A 20,324-nucleotide genomic window follows, 5' to 3' on the forward strand; every position below is an offset into this window, starting at 1 on the left:
CAAAACAAGGCGACGGTGGCTCGCTCTCACAGCGCGGACTCAGAAGACAACTATGTGCCCATGAACCCAGGCTCTTCGGTCCTGATCAGCACGGAGAGGTCGAACGACAACTCTCAGCACCTCTACATCCCCATGAGCCCCGGGCCTCACCACCTGGACTTGATGGGCATGTCCTCCTCTACCTTCCCGGTCCACAAAGGTAGCAGCAGTTCTCAGCTGCACAGGAGGATGAGCGAAATCCAGCCCCCGCCCGTCAACCGCAACCTCAAGCCAGACCGCAAAGGTAAGCCCCGCTTCCCTCCAAGCTGCCCTCGGCTCTGGGCTTTTTTGGGTGGTGGTTCTCTCACAGGGACGCAGGTGGCTCTGTGGGTTAAACCACAGGGCCTAGGGCTTGCCGATCAGAAGGTTGGCGGTTCGAATCCCCGCAACGGGGTGAGCTCCCGTTGCTCAGTCTCTGCTCCTGCCAACCTAGCAGTTCAAAAGCACGCCAAAGTGCAAGTAGATAAATAGATACCGCTCCAAGCGGGAGGGTAAACGGCGTTTCCGTGCGCTGCTCTGGTTCGCCAGAAGCGGCTTAGTCATACTGGCCACATGACCCGGAAGCTGTACGCCGGCTCCCTCGGCCAGTATAGCGAGATGAGCGCCACAACCCCAAAGTCGTCCGCAATTGGACCTAATGGTCAGGGGTCCCTTTACCTTTACCTCTCTCCCAGTGAGTCTATTTCGCCATACCAGGGGGTCCTTGGTGCTCGTTCTCAGTGGGCTCCTGCTGGAGGGTGGGCCCTTAGCAGATGCCAACCATGCCAACGTTTGGATGGCTCGCCAAAGGCACTTGAAAAGTGCTGTCTACCTTTGAATGCCAAACGGGAGCCTCCCACCACCTCCGAGCTGACAGACGAAGATTTTGGACAGGCTATTGGTTTATTTTTTATTTATTTAATGGAGGCACGTCCAACAAGTAGATCGTGATCTACTGGTAGATCACTGGACGTCTGTGGTAGATCACTGACTGGTATATCACTGGCTTCCCCCAAAGAAGCTCAACAACTTCAGCTCCCCTAAAAATGCTCAACATTTTAGCCCTTAACCCCCCAAAACAGGGCTTTCTTCCCGCCTCAGAAAAGCTCAACAACTTTGACCTGAACCCCTAAAAAACAGGGCTTTCCTCCTTCCTAAACAACTTTGACCTGAACACCCCAAAAGGTGGTAGATCACTGCCAGTTTTTAACTCTGTGAGTAGATCGCAGTCTCTTCGGAGTTGGCAACCCCTGATTTAATGCATTCACATGCCACCCTTGCCTCCATGGAGCTCGAGGTAGTTTACGTGGGTTCTGCCTTTTCCCCCTCTCAACAATCCTGTGAGGTACCGTAAGTGTGGATTAGGCTGAGAGACTGGCCCAAGGTCACCCAGTGAGCTTCATGGCTGAGTGAGCCTTAGTCTTCAAGGTCTTAAAGCTTGACCAAGTTTGTCCTATTCTATTCTATTCTATTCTATTCTATTCTATTCTATTATTCTATTGAGCTGTTCTGCAATGGAACAGACTCCATCAAGAGGTTTTGCACTCTCCTTCCTTGGAGGAGTTTAAGCAGTGGTCAAGCATTGCGGGGGGGTTGAACTAGATGACCCTCTAGGTGCCCTCTAGCTCTACGATTCTATTATTCCCTGCTCCCATACCCTAGCTTATCCCTCATTTCAGGGGACTGGGAGTTATTTTGGGAGGGGTTTTTTTGCATTCATTTCGTTCAGGGAAGGGACTAGGGCTTGCCGATCGGAAGATTGGTGGTTCGAATCCCCGCAACGGGGTGAGCTCCCGTTGCTCAGTCCCAGCTCCTGCCAACCTAGCAGTTCGAAAGCACGTCAAAGCGCAAGTAGATAAATAGGTACCGCTCTGGCGGGAAGGTAAACAGCGTTTCTGTGCGCTGCTCTGGTTCGCCAGAAGCAGCTTTGTCATGCTGGCCACATGACCTAGAAGCTGTACACCGGCTCCCTCGGCCAATAATGCGAGATGAGCGCCACAACCTCAGAGTCAGTCAAGACTGGACCTAATGGTCAGGGGTCCCTTTACATTTATAGTGTTTTCATGGCCACTGAAGCCAAAATGGAACACCCATGTTCTGAGCAATCTATCTTTGATCACACAGGGGCCTGTTGCCTGTGGGCTTTTGAAAATGACATGGCTGGACTGGCTTAATCAGGAGAGAAATTCTGGTTCACCAGAAGCGGCTTAGTCATGCTGGCCACATGACCCGGAAGCTGTCTGCGGACAAACGCCGGCTCCCTCGGCCTGAAAGTGAGATGAGCGTGCAACCCCAGAGTTGTCCATGACTGGACGTAACAGTCAGGGGGTCCCTTTACCTTTTAGTTCAGGGAAGGAAAGAAACCACTTTCCTGCCGTTTTCTTCTGTGGGTGATTTGATATTTCTGCAATGTGTGTGGCAACTGCTGTGGCTTGAAGCTGCATTTAGAGGCTAATATCCGCACCTCAGGGACCCAGGTGGCGCTGTGGGTAAACCACTGAGCCTAGGGCTTGCTGATCAGAAGGTCAGCGGTTCGAATCCCTGTGACGGGGTGAGTTCCCGTTGCTCGGTCCCAGCTCCTGCCAACCTAGCAGTTCGAAAGCACATCAAAATGCAAGTAGATAAATAGGAAGCGCTACAGTGGGAAGGTAAACAGCGTTTCCGTGAGCTGCTCTAGTTTGCCAGAAGCGGCTTTGTCATGCTGGCCACATGACCTGGAAGCTATACGCCGGCTCCCTCAGCCAATAACACGAGATGAGCGCTGCAACCCCAGATTCGGTCACGACTGGACCTAATGGTCAGGGGTCCCTTTACCTTTACCTTTTATCCGCACCTCAGGAGGCTGCCAGTCTGCCATAAGCACCTAAGAAGAGTCTGCTGGATCAGGCCAATGGCCCATCTAGTCCAGCATCCTGTTCCCACAGCGGCCGACCAGACGCCTGCCAAATTCCTGTTTTTTTTTCTATCAGTCCTGTCAATCAAGTGTCCATTAAACGATTGCTCAGATCTCTGACTCAGATCTCTCTCCGCTCCAGCAAAGCCAACGCCTCTGGACTTGAGGAACAACACCGTTATCGATGAGCTTCCCTTCAAGTCACCGGTCACCAAGTCCTGGTCCAGGCCTGGGTGAGTAAAGGACCCCTTGTCCGGCACAGACCAGGCTTGGCTGCTCTCAAAGCGACCAGCTTTCTTAAGTGAAGATCTTGCCCATGAAACAGAGCAAGGGCCCTCCATGGGGTCAACAGAGGGTTGAAGGGGGACTTATTCACACTTCCGTTTTCCTCTCCTCTTTCCCCCCGGGAAAAGTCACAGTTTTAGCACTCAATCGGAACAAACAGCAATTGAGTTCTCCGTGGACTGCTGTTCGTTCCGATTTAGCACCAAAGAGCAAGTTTTCCGGAGGAAAGCGGTTGGGGCATGTGCAGAGTCCCCATTCAACACGCCAGCGGATTGTGTAAATGGAGGGGTGGGGGGACAGGATGTGTAAGGGACCTCACCTAGCCCAACTCATCTTCTCAACTCTCATTACAGCCAGACCTTCAACTCCAACTTTTCCCAATACTGTCGTCCCATCTCCACCCAGAGCATCACCAGCACAGACTCCGGAGACAGTGAAGAGAATTACGTAGCCATGGTAAGTCCCTGCAGAATCCATTTCTCAGTACAACCTAAGTTCTCTCTCCATACTCCATCTTCCTCCCTCGTCCTTAGTGCCCCCAACCCCAGCTCACATTTTAGCAGTGGGTGAGCAGCATTTGAACCCCTGGTGGCTGCCCGCCGTCTTAATTTACCCAAAATGCAATGCCTGGCCTCAACACAGGATGCTGCCTGTACTGAGTCAGACCATTGGGGCCCATCCAGTGTAGTATTGCCTACACGGACTGGCAGCAGCTCTCGATTATTTTAGACAGGGCACTCTCCCAGCCCTGCCTGGGACTGAACCCGAGACTTTCTGCATGTAAAACAGGTGCTCTACCGCTGAGCAGTGTTCCTTCTCTATAGATTTAGATATTTGGTCTAGGTTTTATAGATCTATAGGCTGGGTCATTGCATTTTGGGTAAATTAAATTAAGACAGAGGACAACCACTGAGAATGTGTCATGGGCTGGGCTGGACTGAAGGATTGGGAAATGCAATCTCAGGGAGATCAGAATCATAGAATCATAGAGTTGGAAGAGACCACAAGGGCCATCCAGTCCAACCCCCTGCCAAGCAGGAAACACCATCAAAGCATTCCTGACAGATGGCTGTCAAGCTTCCGCTTAAAGACCTCCAAAGAAGGAGATTCCACCACACTCCTTGGTAGCAAATTCCACTGCCGAACAGCTCTTACTGTCAGGAAGTTCTTCCTAATGTTTAGGTGGAATCTTCTTTCTTGTAGTTTGAATCCATTGCTCCGTGTCCGCTTCTCTGGAGCAGCAGGAAACAACCTTTCACCCTCCTCTATATGGCATCCTTTAATATATTCGAACATGGCTATCATATCACCCCTTAACCTTCTCTTCTCCAGGCTAAACATACCCAGCTCCCTAAGCCGTTCCTCATAAGGCATCGTTTCCAGGCCTTTGACCATTTTGGTTGCCCTCTTCTGGACACGTTCCAGCTAGTCAGCTCCTAACAGAAGAAGAGGGAGAATATTTGCTGCCCCCCCCCCTTCCAGCGTTTCCAGAAGCAGAGAGACAGGCAGACACAGAAGCTGCACAGTTGAGAGAGGAACTACCCAGCTATGAGATAGTAGCTAAGCAACCAGAAGGGAGGGAGCAGCTGGGCAATATATCAGTTGAGAGGGGGGGTGTTCTGAGCGTGTCAGAGAACAAAGGAGACACGGGGGGGAGGGACTTTCCATTGGCGACCCAGAAGTGGGGTGGAATCAGAGTGAGCAACCGATACCCTTGCAAAGGGTTACATGTTTGTACTTCCTGTAATAAAAGGACTATAAATCTACCAAATGCTTGTTAATTCTTATCGGTGAGCTACAAGAAGGGAGAGGGGAACTCCTGTACTTGACAGAATGGGAGCAAAGCTTTGCTCCCATCTAAAAACCACACTACTTCTCATCCAGCAGGAAGGACAATGGATGGTGAGATGGCTCTGGGTCATGCCTGCGAGGGGCCCTTCTGAGACTCTGGGGCCCTTGCCTAATGCTTGACCTAACCAGCCACTGGCACCGAGTCCGAGGCTACCAGCCGGCTGCTAATCTTAGTTAGGAAAACTATAGTCTGTAATTAAGCCGTATATGTTGATGCAGGCAGTTCCATCAGCCCCCGCTTTGCTGTTCCTTCCGGAAGTCGGGAAACAAACCATAAAGCTTTCGGCGTGAGCCAGAGTTGTGGTTTCTTTCTTCAAACCAAACCGTGAACAGGAGTTCCAAGAACAGACCTTGGCTTCTGACTGTGGTTTCTTTGGAAAGAAGGAATCCGCAAGCGCCGGTTTGTGGCCGGTCCTGTGCCTTTTTCACTTGTTCCTTCTTTATGTGTCTTTTCCAGCAAAACCCAGTCTCTGCATCGCCCATCCCCAGCGGCACAAGCAGCCCGGCCACGAAAAAGAGCACAGGAAATGTCGATTACCTGGCTCTGGACTTCCAGCCAAGCTCACCTGGCCCTCACAGAAAGGTATAGCCCAAAGACTTTGCATTAATCAAATGGGGTGCAAACAAGTAATGTTCTGTCCCATTCAAGCAATGCACTTTCTGCATAGCATCCTCTGAACTATACATTGCTTGTGTATTATTATTATTATTATTATTATTACCGGTATTATTTCAATTTGTATACTACGCTAGACCCGCAGGTCTTAGGGCGGTTCACAACGTAAAATCGCAATATATAAACACAAAACGCATAATAAAAATAAAAAACAATAACAGCCCCCCAACACATTTTTAAAGGGCATTGGATGTCTATCAGCCAAAGGCCTGGTTAAAGAGGAATGTGTACAAGAGACACAACTGTTGCTCCACCCCGTTTTGCCTCTTGGCACACCCGCCATGTGGCCCCCGAAAGGTTGTGTATAAGGGAATGTGGGCCCCAGGCTGAAAAAAGGTTCCCTTCTCTCACCACCCCCTGCCACCCACTCTGTTTTGGGGTAGATGTGCAACCACGTTCAACTGTTATGTGCTTCCTTCTTCCCCGTCACCAGCCCTCCACATCCTCGGTTGCCTCAGATGAGAAGGTCGACTACGTACAAGTTGACAAGGAGAAGACGCAAGCTTTGCAAAGCACCATGCAGGAGTGGACAGACGTCCGGCAGTCTTCAGAGCCCAACAAGGCGGTGAAGTAATAGCCGGCGGAGGTACACCAGGATAAAGAGAGAGAGGAAAAAGAGAGTGAGAGAGCCTTCCGGAAGGGCAGAGACTAAATAGTTCTGCCCATCAAGGCGCTGGGCCACCGGCCGTCGTTCAGCAAGGACTGCTAGCGCCAGGGTCGATTGAGAAAGCAAAGTTCACTTCCGGGGGGAAAACATGGCTGATAACTGCTTGCCAGTGCTAAAGGATGCCAGAGCTCCTGGTGCAAAATTTATCTGCAAAATTCAACATAGCAATACTGGGAATCTTGACGGCCTGCATGCTTTCAGTCATCACCGAACCCGCCTTGTATCCACCGTTTTCTCCTCTTCCTCAAAGTACACCTGACCCGAGCCCAACCGGTGCCGGTATGGCAGAATGTTGGGCTTCTGCTGGGATATCTTTGGTCTCCCTTTTGCCTCCCTCTTCCGTCTCCTGATCCCTTTACAGGAGAGAAAGTGGCCAGACGTCGGCTCTAAGCGTGTTTGATTTTCAGCAAAGCCTGTGGAAGCGCTGGTTTTTGTTTACCTTGCAAATTACAGGCATCCCCGTCCTCGGAGCACTTAGGAGAGCTATCCTTGTGAGGACGTGGGTGTAAGGAAACGACCACTGCTCGTTGGCATTTATCAGTTTCTTGGGAAAGTGTGTTGGTTCCCCTCCGAGATTCTCCTTCACAAATCTTCATGTCGAATCTTTTCTGAATTCTTGCATATTTGTTGAACATTTGCGGAATATTTGATATCTGTATCTGATATCCTGTAATGTTTGAGTTCAGCCTTTGATGTTTGACCGTGTTTGGTAGCTGGTGTGCAGTTGTGCTTAGTAGGTGAGTACGTTTGATGTCTGGCAGCTCAAGAGATTCGTAGTTGAGACCGTCAGACGAGCCCTGTCGGGTTGTGCTAAAGGTCTATCCAGTCCGACGTTCCATTTCCAGGAATAGCCACTGTTCATGTCCAATGCTTGCCAATAAATCTAGCGCACTCAAAACTCGTTAGAACTTTTCGCATTTTCGAAACGAAAATTCAGGTGTTGGCGAAAGGTTGAATATTTACAAATATTCAGCTGTAATGTGTTTGAAATTGCCCATTGCCTCAATGCTTAGTCCAGGCACAAAACACACACAAAAAAAAACCCACAAAAAAGATGTCAGCAAAATTGTCCTGTTAGGTTTGAACCCTGTCTCACGGTAACCCTCCAGATTCCTAGTCGTATCTGGATAATGGCAAAGGTGGATGTGCCACTGAATACCAGCTGAAAGTGGGTTCAAGCTCTGTGTCATTGTGGCTACAAGTTAAGTGATGCACTCGACCCATAGTCTCAACATGCCTCTTTATGGAGCGAATTCTCATATCTGCATGCTGTAAGAACTTCAATCTCTTCCCCATCTAATGGCATGAAGTCAAGGAACCTGGAAAAATCAGGGTGGGGTGACATTAAGAAGTCCCTGCCTAAAATTGTCCAGGGTGATCAGACAGGGAAAGGAATAACGTCTTGGTCAAGGCTAATTGATTAAAAGGTGGAGCCCATTTTGTAGAGCCACGAAAACAACCCCACTAACTTGCTTGCTGCAACAGGATGAGCGCAGATTGCTGTAGAACAGGCATCCCCAAACTTCGGCCCTCCAGATGTTTTGGACTACAAGCCCCATCTTCCCCAACCACTGGTCCTGTTAGCTAGGGATCATGGGAGTTGTAGGCCAAAACATCTGGAGGCCCGCAGTTTGGGGGTGCCTGCTGTAGGAGTAGCAGAGCTGAGCGAGCACTTAATGTGCAAGGACAGCAGGAGAACAGAGTTCAGGCTGAGAATGAAGAGGCCAAGCCCCAAATAGAATAAGAGGATCGTAGAGTTGGAAGGGACCCTGAGGATCATCTAGTCCAGGCATAGGCAAACTTGGCCCTCTAGATGTTTTGGGACTACAACTCCCATCATCCCTAGCTAACAGGACCAGTGGTCAGGGATGATGGGAATTGTAGTCCCAAAACATCTGGAGGGCCAAGTTTGCCTGTGCCTGATCTAGTCTAATTCCCTGCAATGCAAGAATATGCCGCTGTCCCATACTAGGATCGAACTTGCAACCTTGGCTTGATCTGCACCATGGCCAACTGCTCAATAATAATGATAATAATAAGAAGAAGAATAACAATAACAGGGCCGTCTTAAGGTCATCGGGCGCCCTGGTGCAGGGATCCCTCTGGCGCCCCCCCACTCTTAAAAAAAGGGGAAACTCTTACCTGGCGTGCCGGGCGGCGGGAGCCTCACGGCAGCCCCCGCACCTCACAGCAGGGCCGCGCTGTGCCGGAGGCCGCCTGCCTGTCTGATGCCGCCGGATTGAGTGGGGGGGGTGCCGCTGCTCCACACGGCCTTCCTCCCTTCTCCCAGCGGAGCGGGGTGCCTGGGCAGGCCAGGCCATGCCGGGTTCCTTCCCGCCAACAGGGCGCTGCGTTTCATTGGTAGAGGTGCTGCCATGTGGCGTCACCTCTACCAATGGAACGCAGCGCCGGGGTGAGGGATGACCCTGGCGCTGCAGAGCGGAACAGGGTCCTAGTGCCCCTGTTCCGCTCGCTTCCCTCCCTGCTCTCGCGGCACGGCTGGTGGAGGGAAAAGGGAGGCCGCCGCGAAGCTCTCCCACTTGCTGGGGTGCCCCTCAGCGCCCCCTGATCGCCCAGGCGCCGTGGTGCATTGCGCCACTAGAGTCAATGGGCGAGCCGGGCCTGAACAATAATTTATTATTTATACCCCGCCCATCTGGCTGGGTTTCCCCAGCCACTCTGGGCGACTTCCAACAAAATATTAAAATACAATGGTCTGTTAAACATTAAAAGCTTCCCTAAATAGTAAGATTCTAGATCTTTTACCTTTCTAGAATATCCATGTGGCTTTTCACGTAGCTGACACATTCCTTTTGGATGTAATATTGGACAATCAGCAGACATCCCTCCCTTCCGCGCAAAAAACCCCAACAACCTTAAAAGCACTTCTGGGCATCCCTGCGTGATGTGGTAAGTGCATGGAGAGCTCTGTATATGCCGAGTCCATTATTACGTACTCTGACTGGCAGCATCCCTTTGGAGTCCCAGTTAGAAAGAAGGATCTTTTCCTGTTACCTGAAACCTTATCCATCTAACTGGAAATGCTGGAGATTAAACCATCTGCATGCAACCCATTGGGTTTACTGCTAAGCTATAGCCTAAAACAGAGAGTGCTGTGCCACCCTGGGGTGCCTTGAATGGTGGTCAGGGGTGCCGCGGGCAACACTCGCCTCTGTCCCTCTTTCCTTCCCTCCTTCCTCTGATGCTCTCTCACGTCTTTGCCTCCCAAACCGCTGTTGGTTGCAGCAGCCTTGGCTACAAGCTCCACGGGTGAATGGTGCCTCTGGGAGGCACCTCTCTTTGGGGCACTGGGGGGCAGCACAGAGGCCAGGGGTGGCAGCAGTGGCTGCCCAGGAGACTCCCAAGGAGAGGGGAGAGGAGAGGAGGCTGGGGGAACGCTACAAGCATACCTGCCAAGTTGCTGTCAGAGGAATAAGGGACCGGGCCGGAAGTAGCACTGCTGTCATTTTGGAACTGGGCGGAGCATGCTCAGAAGTGACCTTTGATGCTGCTTTGCCCAGTTCCAAAATGGCCACCGCGCCAGAAGTCCGTTTTTTCAGCTAGGAACAGCTGGGGAAACGGGGATTTCCCGGGGAATACAGGAGACTTGGCAGCTATGGCTTCAAGGGAGAATGAGAGGCTGCCAGCTCTGAAGGCAAGGGGTGACATCACTGGGCTCCTGAGCCCCCACAGGGGTGCCGCAGAAAGAATGGTCAAGGGAGCTGTGGACTCAAAAAGGTAGAAAACCTCTGTCCTAAAGGTACAGCCAGCCTACACACCTCCACCTGTCCCTGAGCATAGGCATGTACAGCACCGTCCTGTGGTTGCTTACACAAAAGTAAGTCCCACTGTGTTCAATGGAGCTTTTCCCCAGGTGTATATTGGACTGCTGCCATAATGTGACGCATTGCTATGTCATTGCACAGTCATACTTCAGTTGAAGTACACCTCGGTTTGAGTACTTTCAGTTCAAGTACTCCGCGGACCTGTCCAGAACGGGTCCATTACTTTCAATGGGAAAGTTCGCTTCAGTTAAGTACACTTCAGGTTAAGTACGGACTTCCGGAACCAATTACACTCATACCTCGGGTTAAGTACACTTCAGGTTGAGTACTCCGCGGACCCGTCTGGAACAGATTAATCCACTTTCCATTACTTTCAATGGGAGAGTTCGCTTCATGTTAAGTACAGACTTCCGGAACCAAATGTGTTTGTAGTAATAATAATAATGATAATAATAATTTATTATTTATACCCCGCCCACCTGGCCGGGTTCCCCCAGCCACTCTGGGCGGCTTCCAACAAAATATTAAAATACAGAAATCCATCAAACATTAAAAGCTTCCCTTAACAGGGCTGCCTTAAGATGCCTTCTAAAGGTCTGGTAATTGTTGTTCTCTTTGACCTCTGGTGGGAGGGCATTCCACAGGGTGGGTGCCACTACCGAGAAGGCCCTCTGATTGGTTCCCTTTAACTTGGCTTCTCGTAGCGAGGGAACCGCCAGAAGGCCCTTGGTGTTGGACCTCAGTGTCCGGGCAGAACGATGGGGGTAGAGACGTTCCTTCAGGTATACTGGACCGAGGCCGTTTAGGGCTTTAAAGGTCAGCACCAACACTTTGAACTGTGCTCGGAAAGGTACTGGGAGCCAATGTAGGTCTTTCAGGACCGGTGTTATGTGGTCTCGGCGGCCGCTCCCAGTCACCAGTCTAGCTGCCGCATTCTGGATTAGTTGTAGTTTCCGGGTCACCTTCAAAGGTAGCCCCGAGGTTTGTAAACCGAGGTACCACTGTACTGGGTACAGGGGGGTAGATTACCACATTCCTTGGAGCTTGCTTCTCAGTGTGGATAAGGATGGATTGCAACAGGGGTCGGAGAATGCCATTTGGCGTTAACTCCGCATGCCAAGACCCGTCCACCTTATTCTACCTGGCTCTTTGAAGCCAGCCTGCACTGGGGCTGAACCTCTTCTCCTCCCCCCCCCCCCACCTTTCGCGCAGTTGTAGTGCATAAAGATCAGCTCATAAAACTGGCATATCGTGTCTTATGACCGTACGCCACCATCGAACGAGACACCGTCCTCGTGTCCTATGAATGTTTGCTCAGAGGTAAGCCCTACTATGTTCAGTAGCGCTTGCTCCCAGGGGAGTGTGCTTAGGATCGCAGCCTCAGTTAGCCTCTCCCACATGGCTGTGACCTTCCCTTGCACTTTGTACAGGTTTATCATGGGTAGCCAGCGAAAGCTATGACGTCGAGAATTAATTGTGCACTGACCTTGCGACTGTTAAAAAAACAGCTGTAGGATTTCTTTCCATGCTTAGCTTTCTGGAAAGCAAATTTCTATAATTCCTACTGGTGGAGCACTGGTGTGTGGCAAACCCTGCCTGGAGATTCCGTTCAATTCGTGAGAATTCAGAACTTGTGCTGAGTCAGCCTAGGTCCACATTCCCTTTCTGACTTGGCTCTGGGAAGCTTGCATACAAGGCACGACACAACAGTTCTTGTTTGCTTGATGTTGGCAGCTATACTGCCCCTATACACCGGGGGTCCCACTTAATAGCCAACCGCTTATTTTCTCAGGCCAGGGCTGTTTCCCGGGGTCTTCTCAACCATTATTTCAGAACATGTGCAAATGAAAACAGCGGCATGATGAGACTGATTCACAGTGGAAGCCCACCTCTGGGATAAAGAGGGGAACTGGTCATCTCTGGAGCAGAAAATAATCCTCTTTTAACAGCGCTGTGGGTGGGGAAATTCTGTATCTCCTCCTTAGTGGTAGTGTCCCAACTCCCCTTAGTGTCCCAACTCTCATCAGCCCCAGTCAGCAAGGTCAGAGAAAATAGAACTGTAGAATTGGAAGGTACCCAAGGGCTATCTAGTCTAACCCCCCATCATGCAGGATGATATGGGAGTTGTGGTCCAACAGCCACAGGTCCCCTGCACTAGAGGCTCTGTTTAGGCACAGACCTACATTTCATCCTGCAAAGACTTGGTTTGCACACGCAGGAGGCGAGCGGTGATAACAACTGCCAAGTGCACCTTTATAATCTCAAGACTGCAAGTGAGGGTTATGGTTCGCAGGAAGAAGGGTAGGGCAAAAATGTCTGCCTTTCTACATGCAGGGAAGTCTGCTCAGCCATACAGCTTCTGCATTCCCCTCCCTGCCTGCAGTCTGAAGCAAAACAGTCTGCTTGCAAGTGTAGGTACATGTCAAAAACATGGGCACCGCTCTTTCTTTTCCATCCTAAATGTGCAGGCCGGCACTGCCCATTAGAATGGCACCTGAATTTAGCTTTAGAGAAAATGCAGTGACTATTTTGCCCACCAGCTTTTCAGGCTAAGTGTTGCGTTTTTGACTGTCTGAAGAACCCCAAATGCTTCTTAAATGTCCCTTTCTGACACCCGTCACTGCTCAGATCTCTTCTCTCATTCCCTTGATGACCTACTCTGTGGACTTTTTGGGTTTTCTTGCACCCTGCTTGTGTCCCACAAAGTATTTGGGTTAAGCTCCACGAGAGGCTGTTTGGACGGTCTTATTTGCAGCACATTGTTTAAAAATGGTGAACAACTTGTGGTCTCCAACCCTATAAGGAAGATAGTGTTTCCGTTCCCTACCTCGCGGGGTGCCGTGGGCACTAAGAACAGGAGAAAGAGCATTTTAGCTGGACCCTAAGCTATCTGGGACACCACTATGGCATTCCAGCAACCAATATTACAAGTGTAATGAAGAGACATTTCTCTGTCTCGCTGACTGTTAAAAGCCCTAATCAAAATGGCGGAGACTTCAAATGGATTAGGACTCTGAGCAGTTGTTCTGATCCACCGATGTCATCAAACACAATGAACAATTCCCAGCCAGTCTGATGAGCAATGAATTCTACTTGTTGGGAAAACCATGAATAAATCCAAGGGAGGGAAAAAGAAATAGAAATAATTGTGAATCAGCCTTCACTGCAAGGATGCATCAGCTGCATAATTGAAAAAGAAAATACTTCTTTTTTTAATGTCAGACATTTTCCCAGTTGTTGACAGCTTGGAAAACTGAAATGGAACGGTTTTGAAGATTATTATTATTAATTCCTATTTAAAGTTTCCAGAGACACCTGAGCTTTTGCAAACTTAACCAAGAGCCTAAGGCCCCTCCCAGGTTCTCAGATTGCGGTTTCCCTGCCTGAAGTGGTAAAAACCTGTGTCTGAGGTGAAGGTGAAGGTTCATATGACACAAGAATGAAGGAAGGAAGCTGGCTTACGCTGAGTCAGACTGTTGGACAATCTAGCTCAGCTATGTCTACACTGGCTGGCAGAAGCTCTCCAGGGTTTGAAGCAAGGGGTCTTTCCCAACCCCCAGGGGCGTAGGAAGATAGGGGCGGTGGGGGTGGTGCGCCCCAAGCGATGTGATCCCAGGGGCGCCATTGCCGCTGCCCGCCCTGCGCACAGCGCCCCCGCCCCAAAACGCATGCCACGTCACAGGGGCCAGCACGCCTGCTCTCCGCCCCCGGTGGCAGAGCATGAAGCTCCGCCGCTCCCAACCCCACCTGGAGAAGCAACCTAGGACCTTTTGCATGCAAAGTAGACGTACTCTGCCACCGAACAACAGCACCTCCCCAGCCACCTGCTATGTTTCTGCACACACATTGCCTCGCCTCCCTGACCGTGCTGTTTTCTACGTGCAGGGATTTTGGTTTTAGTAGTCGGCCGAGTTCCCACCTGCGTGGTGAACTGATACATGTAGACACAGCTTTGTCGCTGGGATGAGGGCAGCAGCCTGATTTCTAACCAATTCCCAGACTTCCTGGGCAGAGTGGCAGCTCCGTTCACATAGCCTTCTCGGTGGTGGCGCCCGCCCTGTGGAACGCCCTCCCATCAGATGTCAAAGAGAAAAACAGCTACCAGATTTTTAGAAGATATCTGAAGGCAGCCCTGAGGCTTTTAATAGATTAATTTATTTCATTTTTCTGTTGGAAGCCGCCCAGAGTGGCTGGGGAAACCCAGCCAGATGGGTGGGGTATAATATTATTATTATTATTATTATTATTATTATTATTATTATTACTTGGCTGCCCCAGGGATTTGGGAAAGGCTGGCTGGCAAGGTTTCCTCTCAGGTGATCGCTACAGGATCACAAGCAGCAGCCCCTTTGACCTTTGAATCAGGCCCCTCTCTGATGGCTACCTGGATTTGAACCTGCCAGGCTTTGACAGGCAGCCCGCTGTGGGGCTCCCACTCGGTCCAAACTGTCAGACATAGCCTTGTGGGACCGTTCATTGAAATGTCGGTTTTCGCATTCCGCTCTAAACTGAAACCCTACAGCTTCCATTGAAAGCACCCAGGCCGCCTCTTCCTCTGCTAACCTCTAGTCACACAAGACATTGCCTTGCATGTTCTAGCGCTGTTGAGTTTTCCCATCGACTGCTACTAGCCAAGATGGTTGACTTCCAATTCTGCTGTTGCTAAAGTCCCAGTTGCTAGAAGTCACAGGCAGGAAGAGTGCCGTTTACATTCAGGTCCTGGTTGCGAATTTCTGATGGTGGAATCTGCCTGACCTCTGTGGGAACAGAATACTGGACTAGATCAACTATCTCCATCCCTGCTCCCCTTAATCAGCTTCTCATTTATAGGGGTGAGTTATAGGGAGACAGAATAGAATCCCCATATACATGCCTGAAACAGAAATGGGATCACGTGACCACCATGTCAGTCACATGATGAGAAAACAAAGCCGGTGAGCTGGAAGCGACATCGGCAGCTGCCAAAACAAATGCAATGTGCTCCTTTTCCCATTTTGACAGGAGATAAATTTGTCCTACTCCTAAGGGGCCCCGATCAACATAGCGAACATTTTGCACAAGAATCCAGAGCAGCATCCGGTTGAGCATCTTACCAAGAGTTTGCATTTCGAGGGGTGCCACCCTAGCAGTTCTTAGGTGGCCTGGCATCGACACCCAGCATGCTCAAAACCGCATGCTCAAAACATGCCTGTTCTGGGCTGGGGCCAGTGTGGTGTAGTGGTTAAGAGCGGTGGACTCGTAATCTGGGGAACCGGGTTCGCTTCCCCGCTCCTCCACATGCAGCTGCTGGGTGACCTTGGGCTAGTCACACTTCTCTGTGCGTCACATCACAGAGTGTTTGTTGTGGGGGAGGAAGGGAAAGGAGAATGTTAGCCGCTTTGAGACTCCTTCGGGTAGTGATAAAGCAGGATATCAAATCCAAACTCCTCTTCTTCTATCCACCTTTCTGGGGTGCGGGCATGCCAGGCCAGTGGGGCACACAGCTGCAATAAGTTGTGCTTTAAAATTCCCCATAATGGCAGGGTGGGAGGCACTACTTCAGAAGGATCACGACACCAGTTTGCCAATAGTGCGCGCGCACACACACACACACACACACACACACACAAAACTCGGGAGGGTGTGGGCTCTCAGTTCTTAATACACACATTACCTCAACTAGGGGCAATTTTGTGTATCTACAGCAGCCAATTGGAGTGGCCTCGTTCCTTCTCCCCTCCCCACGTAAGCATTCTGATCATATGCTTGGAGAATTCCGCGCTGCTCATCTGGCACCACTGCATCATAGGTTTTGTATTCCAAAATTGCCAACAGGAAGAGGAGCTCTACAGGCCTTCAGTGGTAGCCCCCCCAAAAAACTTTACCATATAGCGTAGAAATGAGGGACCTGTAGCCATGCAGCGCTTGTTTGAGTAGTACTCCCATCAACCCTGGTTATTGATTATGCTGCCCGGGGCTGACGGGAGTCTGTGCAGCTCAATAACACAAATCACAGGTTTCTGATTAGTGAAAGCAGGTAAGACCTAAGGCCGATGGCATTGGGTATTGCTGGAAACCGGGCGGCCCTGTTATATGCCTAAACTTAAGCATCCACAAAGCCTGGTGGCATTTGGATAAAGGGCTATTTACACATGGACTTGGTCGTTCCATGGATAGACATCAGATACAGCTTTTCGGAAACCAGGGTTCAAGAAACCAAGGATCTACATTAGCAGAGGGGAGCCTGGGGCCCTGCAGGTGTTACTGAACTCCAGCTACCATATGGCCCAAGCTCAGGATGATGGGAGTTGTAGTCCAGCAACATCTTGAGAGTCTCAGGTCCCTGTTGCTGAGGCTACATAATGGAAACATTTCACTGTTAATGCAAACATTTTCACCAGGTGCAGAGAACATCTGGCTCTCCAGATGTTGGACTGCAAGAATGGCCGAACATCATGTCGTAGCAAAGCAACATCTGGAGGGCCAAAATCTCACCGCATACGATTTAGGGTGATTTTATAATGTGTCTCCGAAAGCAACTCAATGAGGAGCCTTTAAGGGCGTTTAATAAAAGGAACATTGTGCTATAGTTACTTTGCTATGAATGTCCTAAAATGAATGGCTGTTTTTGGTGAAGGGGGTAAGAAATGTTTTATTTCATAAGAATACTTTTGGGGTTTTTTAGGAGGGCAAAAAAAAAATAGTCTCTTTTTTAAAAAAATTAAAATGTGTACAGCGTGTTCGTTTTGTGGTGTCGCCATTTGAGCTGGCTATTAATTTTTCTAGTCGCTGTGGATTGCTAATCCCTTAAATTATTAATTTATTCTTTGTGAGGGGTTTTTTGGTTGTTGTTTATATAAAAAAAGACACTTTTGACACACTTATCCTGTAAAACTGATCTTGTGCTTAACCTAGATAATACTTTTTTTAAAGAAAAGAAACTTATTATTTTTGCTGTTAAATAAATGTGACCTGTGCCTAAAAGCAAAAAAACAAACAAACGTGTCTCTCTCTTTTATTAACTAGCACAATTAGGAGAGCAGGCTGTTGAGGGAGTTGCTATTTATATTGCTAATTAAAGTACTCGCTGGTGCATTTTAAGAGTTCGGAAGAGAGCTAAATCGCTTGCAGGCGACCACAGTGCCTCGAGACAGACAGTCAGGTTGAGAATCCATAGCGATGACCACAGGAAGAATGACCGCTAGGACCGCTAGGAGGAGAGCAGAGAGAAGGAACACCCTGGTGCATCTGCAACAGCACAACCGGACGCCTTCATTTGCCCCAGCTGCAACAAAACATGTCTCACCTGTATCGGTCTCTGCAGCCACTGCAGGCGCTGAAACTCTCCAACGGTTTGACTTCACCCCCAAAGGCGCACTCCTCCATTGCCTCCTGAGACAGATGGATGCCAACAGAGAGACAGGTGCTATACTACACAAGTAGGAATGGACACAGACACAGCCTGAAATGCACTGAAATGGCTTTGATACCACTTTGACAGTCGTGGTTTCTTCTAAAGAATCTTGGAAACTGGGTCTCCTAACACCTCTCGGCAACCTTGAGAAACTACCATTCCAAGGATTCTTTGGGGGTAAGTCATGACCATTGCAATAAGCAGATTCATGATCTGTCCTGGCTCGTGCCTTTAAGTGAAAGGTGGGCAATAAGTCCTACACCCCCCGGGAAGGCGTGCCAAAGACCACAGGAAAATACCAGATCTCTCCAAAGGTGGAGAGAAAGCACAGAGAGAGGGATTCAAGGTTAAGAGCTCCTTTCTTGCCCCTATGGAAACTTCCACTGTCCAGCTGCCATTAAGAATTTCAATTTCTGCAGAGCCAAGAAGAAAGAACAAAATCGCTGCGGAGTTCCTGCTCTCATCAAGGCGCAAAATAGAAATAAAAGGAGGTGATTTTTTTTGCATGTGTATGTATTGGTGTATTCCATTATACAGAAGTTTAAAATATTAGCCCGCCAGTAACCCTGGATTTGGACAACCAGTGAATTGAGCCCGAGAGCAGCGATTTCCACGAGCAAAAAAAAAAAATCTGGGTGACAGCCATGGGTGTGCATTTTTTAAAAAATCAGCTAAATAATCAGTTAGCAACCAACCTCTGCTTTCATATACTGCAGAGCCACCACATGACCCACAGTCTTAACATACTGATTTGGAGTGGAGGCGCTAGGAGGCAAAAGAAGTCTCAGCCAGGACCGTATTCTCAGATGTTGCGATTCCTAGAATAAGAAATAGGGGGAATCGGCAAAGGGAAGATTCATGTCAGGAGGACCAGCCTTTCTAAACATGATTCATCCCTGGGTGGCTGTCTAGGTCAACGAGGAGAGAGTGCTTCTTCGGTGATGGCATGACTCACCTGAGCTCTCTGATAGAGCCCAGGTGAGACCTCCTACCTAACGTGCCACAGGCTGAGGTTGGATACGGTACTTGAGAAGGGGACTAGCACATCCAGCAGCTTCAAAGTCTAGTATGAGAGAGGACATGTGCACCATTTCAACCCCCAAGGCCAGTGCTGATTAACAACCGTGTTGCCCTGTGGCCTGAATTATTCTAAGCCGCCATATTCTTCTATTCCCGCCCCCCCCCAAGCTCCCATTTCTCTTTCAGTTCCACTCAAAATATCCATGGACTCGAAACAGGACAGGGGTTTAGAACCCGCCGCCACCCTGCTTTGAAAAGGCATCACAGGGCAAGGGTTCCTGTCGGTAGAAATCCCCGCGAGTCCAGTTTGCTGCACTGTCCTCCCTGAAAAGACACCCCTCTCGAGGGGTTTCGCAAAAGGATTCCGCACCCTTTCACAAGGGGAGAAGGTGGAGGTGCGGCACCTCGGTACACTTTGAATTCAGTCTTCCTGGCGGTCCTAGGAAGTGCAGTTCTGTGAGGGAGCGGAGAATTCCCTCCTCAGCACCCCTCAGAGAACTACGTTTCCCAGAATTCCATGGAGAGTTAGGGCCAGGCCGTTCAAAGGGTCGTGGTGCTCTGTCTCGGCCACAGTGGGCCCAGTTCTCCTGTTGCTAATAGGTTTTAAAAGGCCAAAGGATCGTTGAGCACAGTGGAGCCTTGCTTGGAGGTGACAGTGTCGGCCATTTTGTGTCGGGTCAACAATGGCTAGAAGACGAGTCCGTGAAAAGAGCTTGACCCTCCACCGGGGTCGTGCCCACAACCCCCCGAAGAGCTATCGTCGTCGTCGCCATCAAAGTCTTTCCACCACAGAGGGGATTTGGGCAAGGCCGAGATGTAGGCACTTCTGCTTCGGGCTTCCTTTTCTTGCTCCTGTGGCACGGGGAAACAAAACAAAGCTCAGACATGGTATACACCTTGTGACGATACTCCCCTCTCTATTACTAACAGTGTGCTGAAGGAATTCAGTTATTGTTCCAACAACCCACTATTCCTTCTTTCTCCCAAATAAACTCCCTGTTTTTATATGGGTTTGCTAGTACATAGAGTACAGTTCCAGCTTTCCAAATAACGTGGCTCTGTATCCTTAAAAACTCCAGGCAAATGTTTCAGGAACCACCTTGTGCCATCAGTAAGGTTTCCCTCTCAACTCAGGTTCACCTCAGCAGCTGTTTGCCTCAGCACTTTAGCCACTGCAAGGCACTCTTTCCCTCCACTTGCCTCCTCTGTGCGTGACTTTGGGATGCAAACTATCCACCTGCTCCTCAGGCTTAGTTTTATCTCCCCACTTCAGTCGCCACCCTTTTGAGTTTAGATACGTTGCTGGAGTAAGGAGGAACATCCAATTTGACACAACAACATAGATGAAAGCTCTATTTAACTGGAGAACATGTATATTTCTTTATGGTTTCATTTGTTTAAACTCTTACTTCATCATCTTCTTTTAATATAACACAGACTTGTTAATACAGCTCCTGCATCCCTCTCTAACACTCTACTCCCCACAACGGCCGACTCCCAACTCTCAACTGCCAATTCCCAACTGCCATTTAGAATCCCATCAAGCTCCGCCTCCCAAGGAACACCTGCTTATACTGGGAGTGATAGATTAACCCATGATGAACCAGAATCATCATCAGGCATCATTCCGCCACACACCTCAAATCAGTTAAGGAGATAACAACAACCCCGTTGAGGCTAGCCAACATGGCGCCCTCAAGATGGTGCATCATCCCTGAACATTGGGCTACCATGTT

General features: G+C 49.7%; 2 protein-coding genes across 2 annotated transcripts in view; one reads left to right on the forward strand and one right to left on the reverse strand.

The window, feature by feature from the left end:
- GAB2 (GRB2 associated binding protein 2) overlaps window positions 1-7,491 on the forward strand; it is a 139,856-nt gene extending 132,365 nt beyond the window's left edge. The window contains exons 6-10 of the mRNA XM_035114566.2: window positions 1-283; window positions 3,054-3,144; window positions 3,550-3,652; window positions 5,505-5,630; window positions 6,157-7,491. Coding sequence (XP_034970457.1) covers window positions 1-283; window positions 3,054-3,144; window positions 3,550-3,652; window positions 5,505-5,630; window positions 6,157-6,297 — 744 coding nt within the window. The 3' untranslated portion in view covers window positions 6,298-7,491. The remainder of the gene's footprint in view (window positions 284-3,053; window positions 3,145-3,549; window positions 3,653-5,504; window positions 5,631-6,156) is intronic.
- Window positions 7,492-18,082: 10,591 nt separating this feature from the next.
- USP35 (ubiquitin specific peptidase 35) overlaps window positions 18,083-20,324 on the reverse strand; it is a 39,644-nt gene continuing 37,402 nt past the window's right edge. Inside the window, exon 11 of the mRNA XM_035115540.2 lies at window positions 18,083-19,440. Coding sequence (XP_034971431.2) covers window positions 19,276-19,440 — 165 coding nt within the window. The 3' untranslated portion in view covers window positions 18,083-19,275. The remainder of the gene's footprint in view (window positions 19,441-20,324) is intronic.

The sequence above is a fragment of the Zootoca vivipara genome, chromosome 4 (assembly GCF_963506605.1).
Source record: "Zootoca vivipara chromosome 4, rZooViv1.1, whole genome shotgun sequence".
NCBI lineage: Eukaryota > Metazoa > Chordata > Lepidosauria > Squamata > Lacertidae > Zootoca > Zootoca vivipara.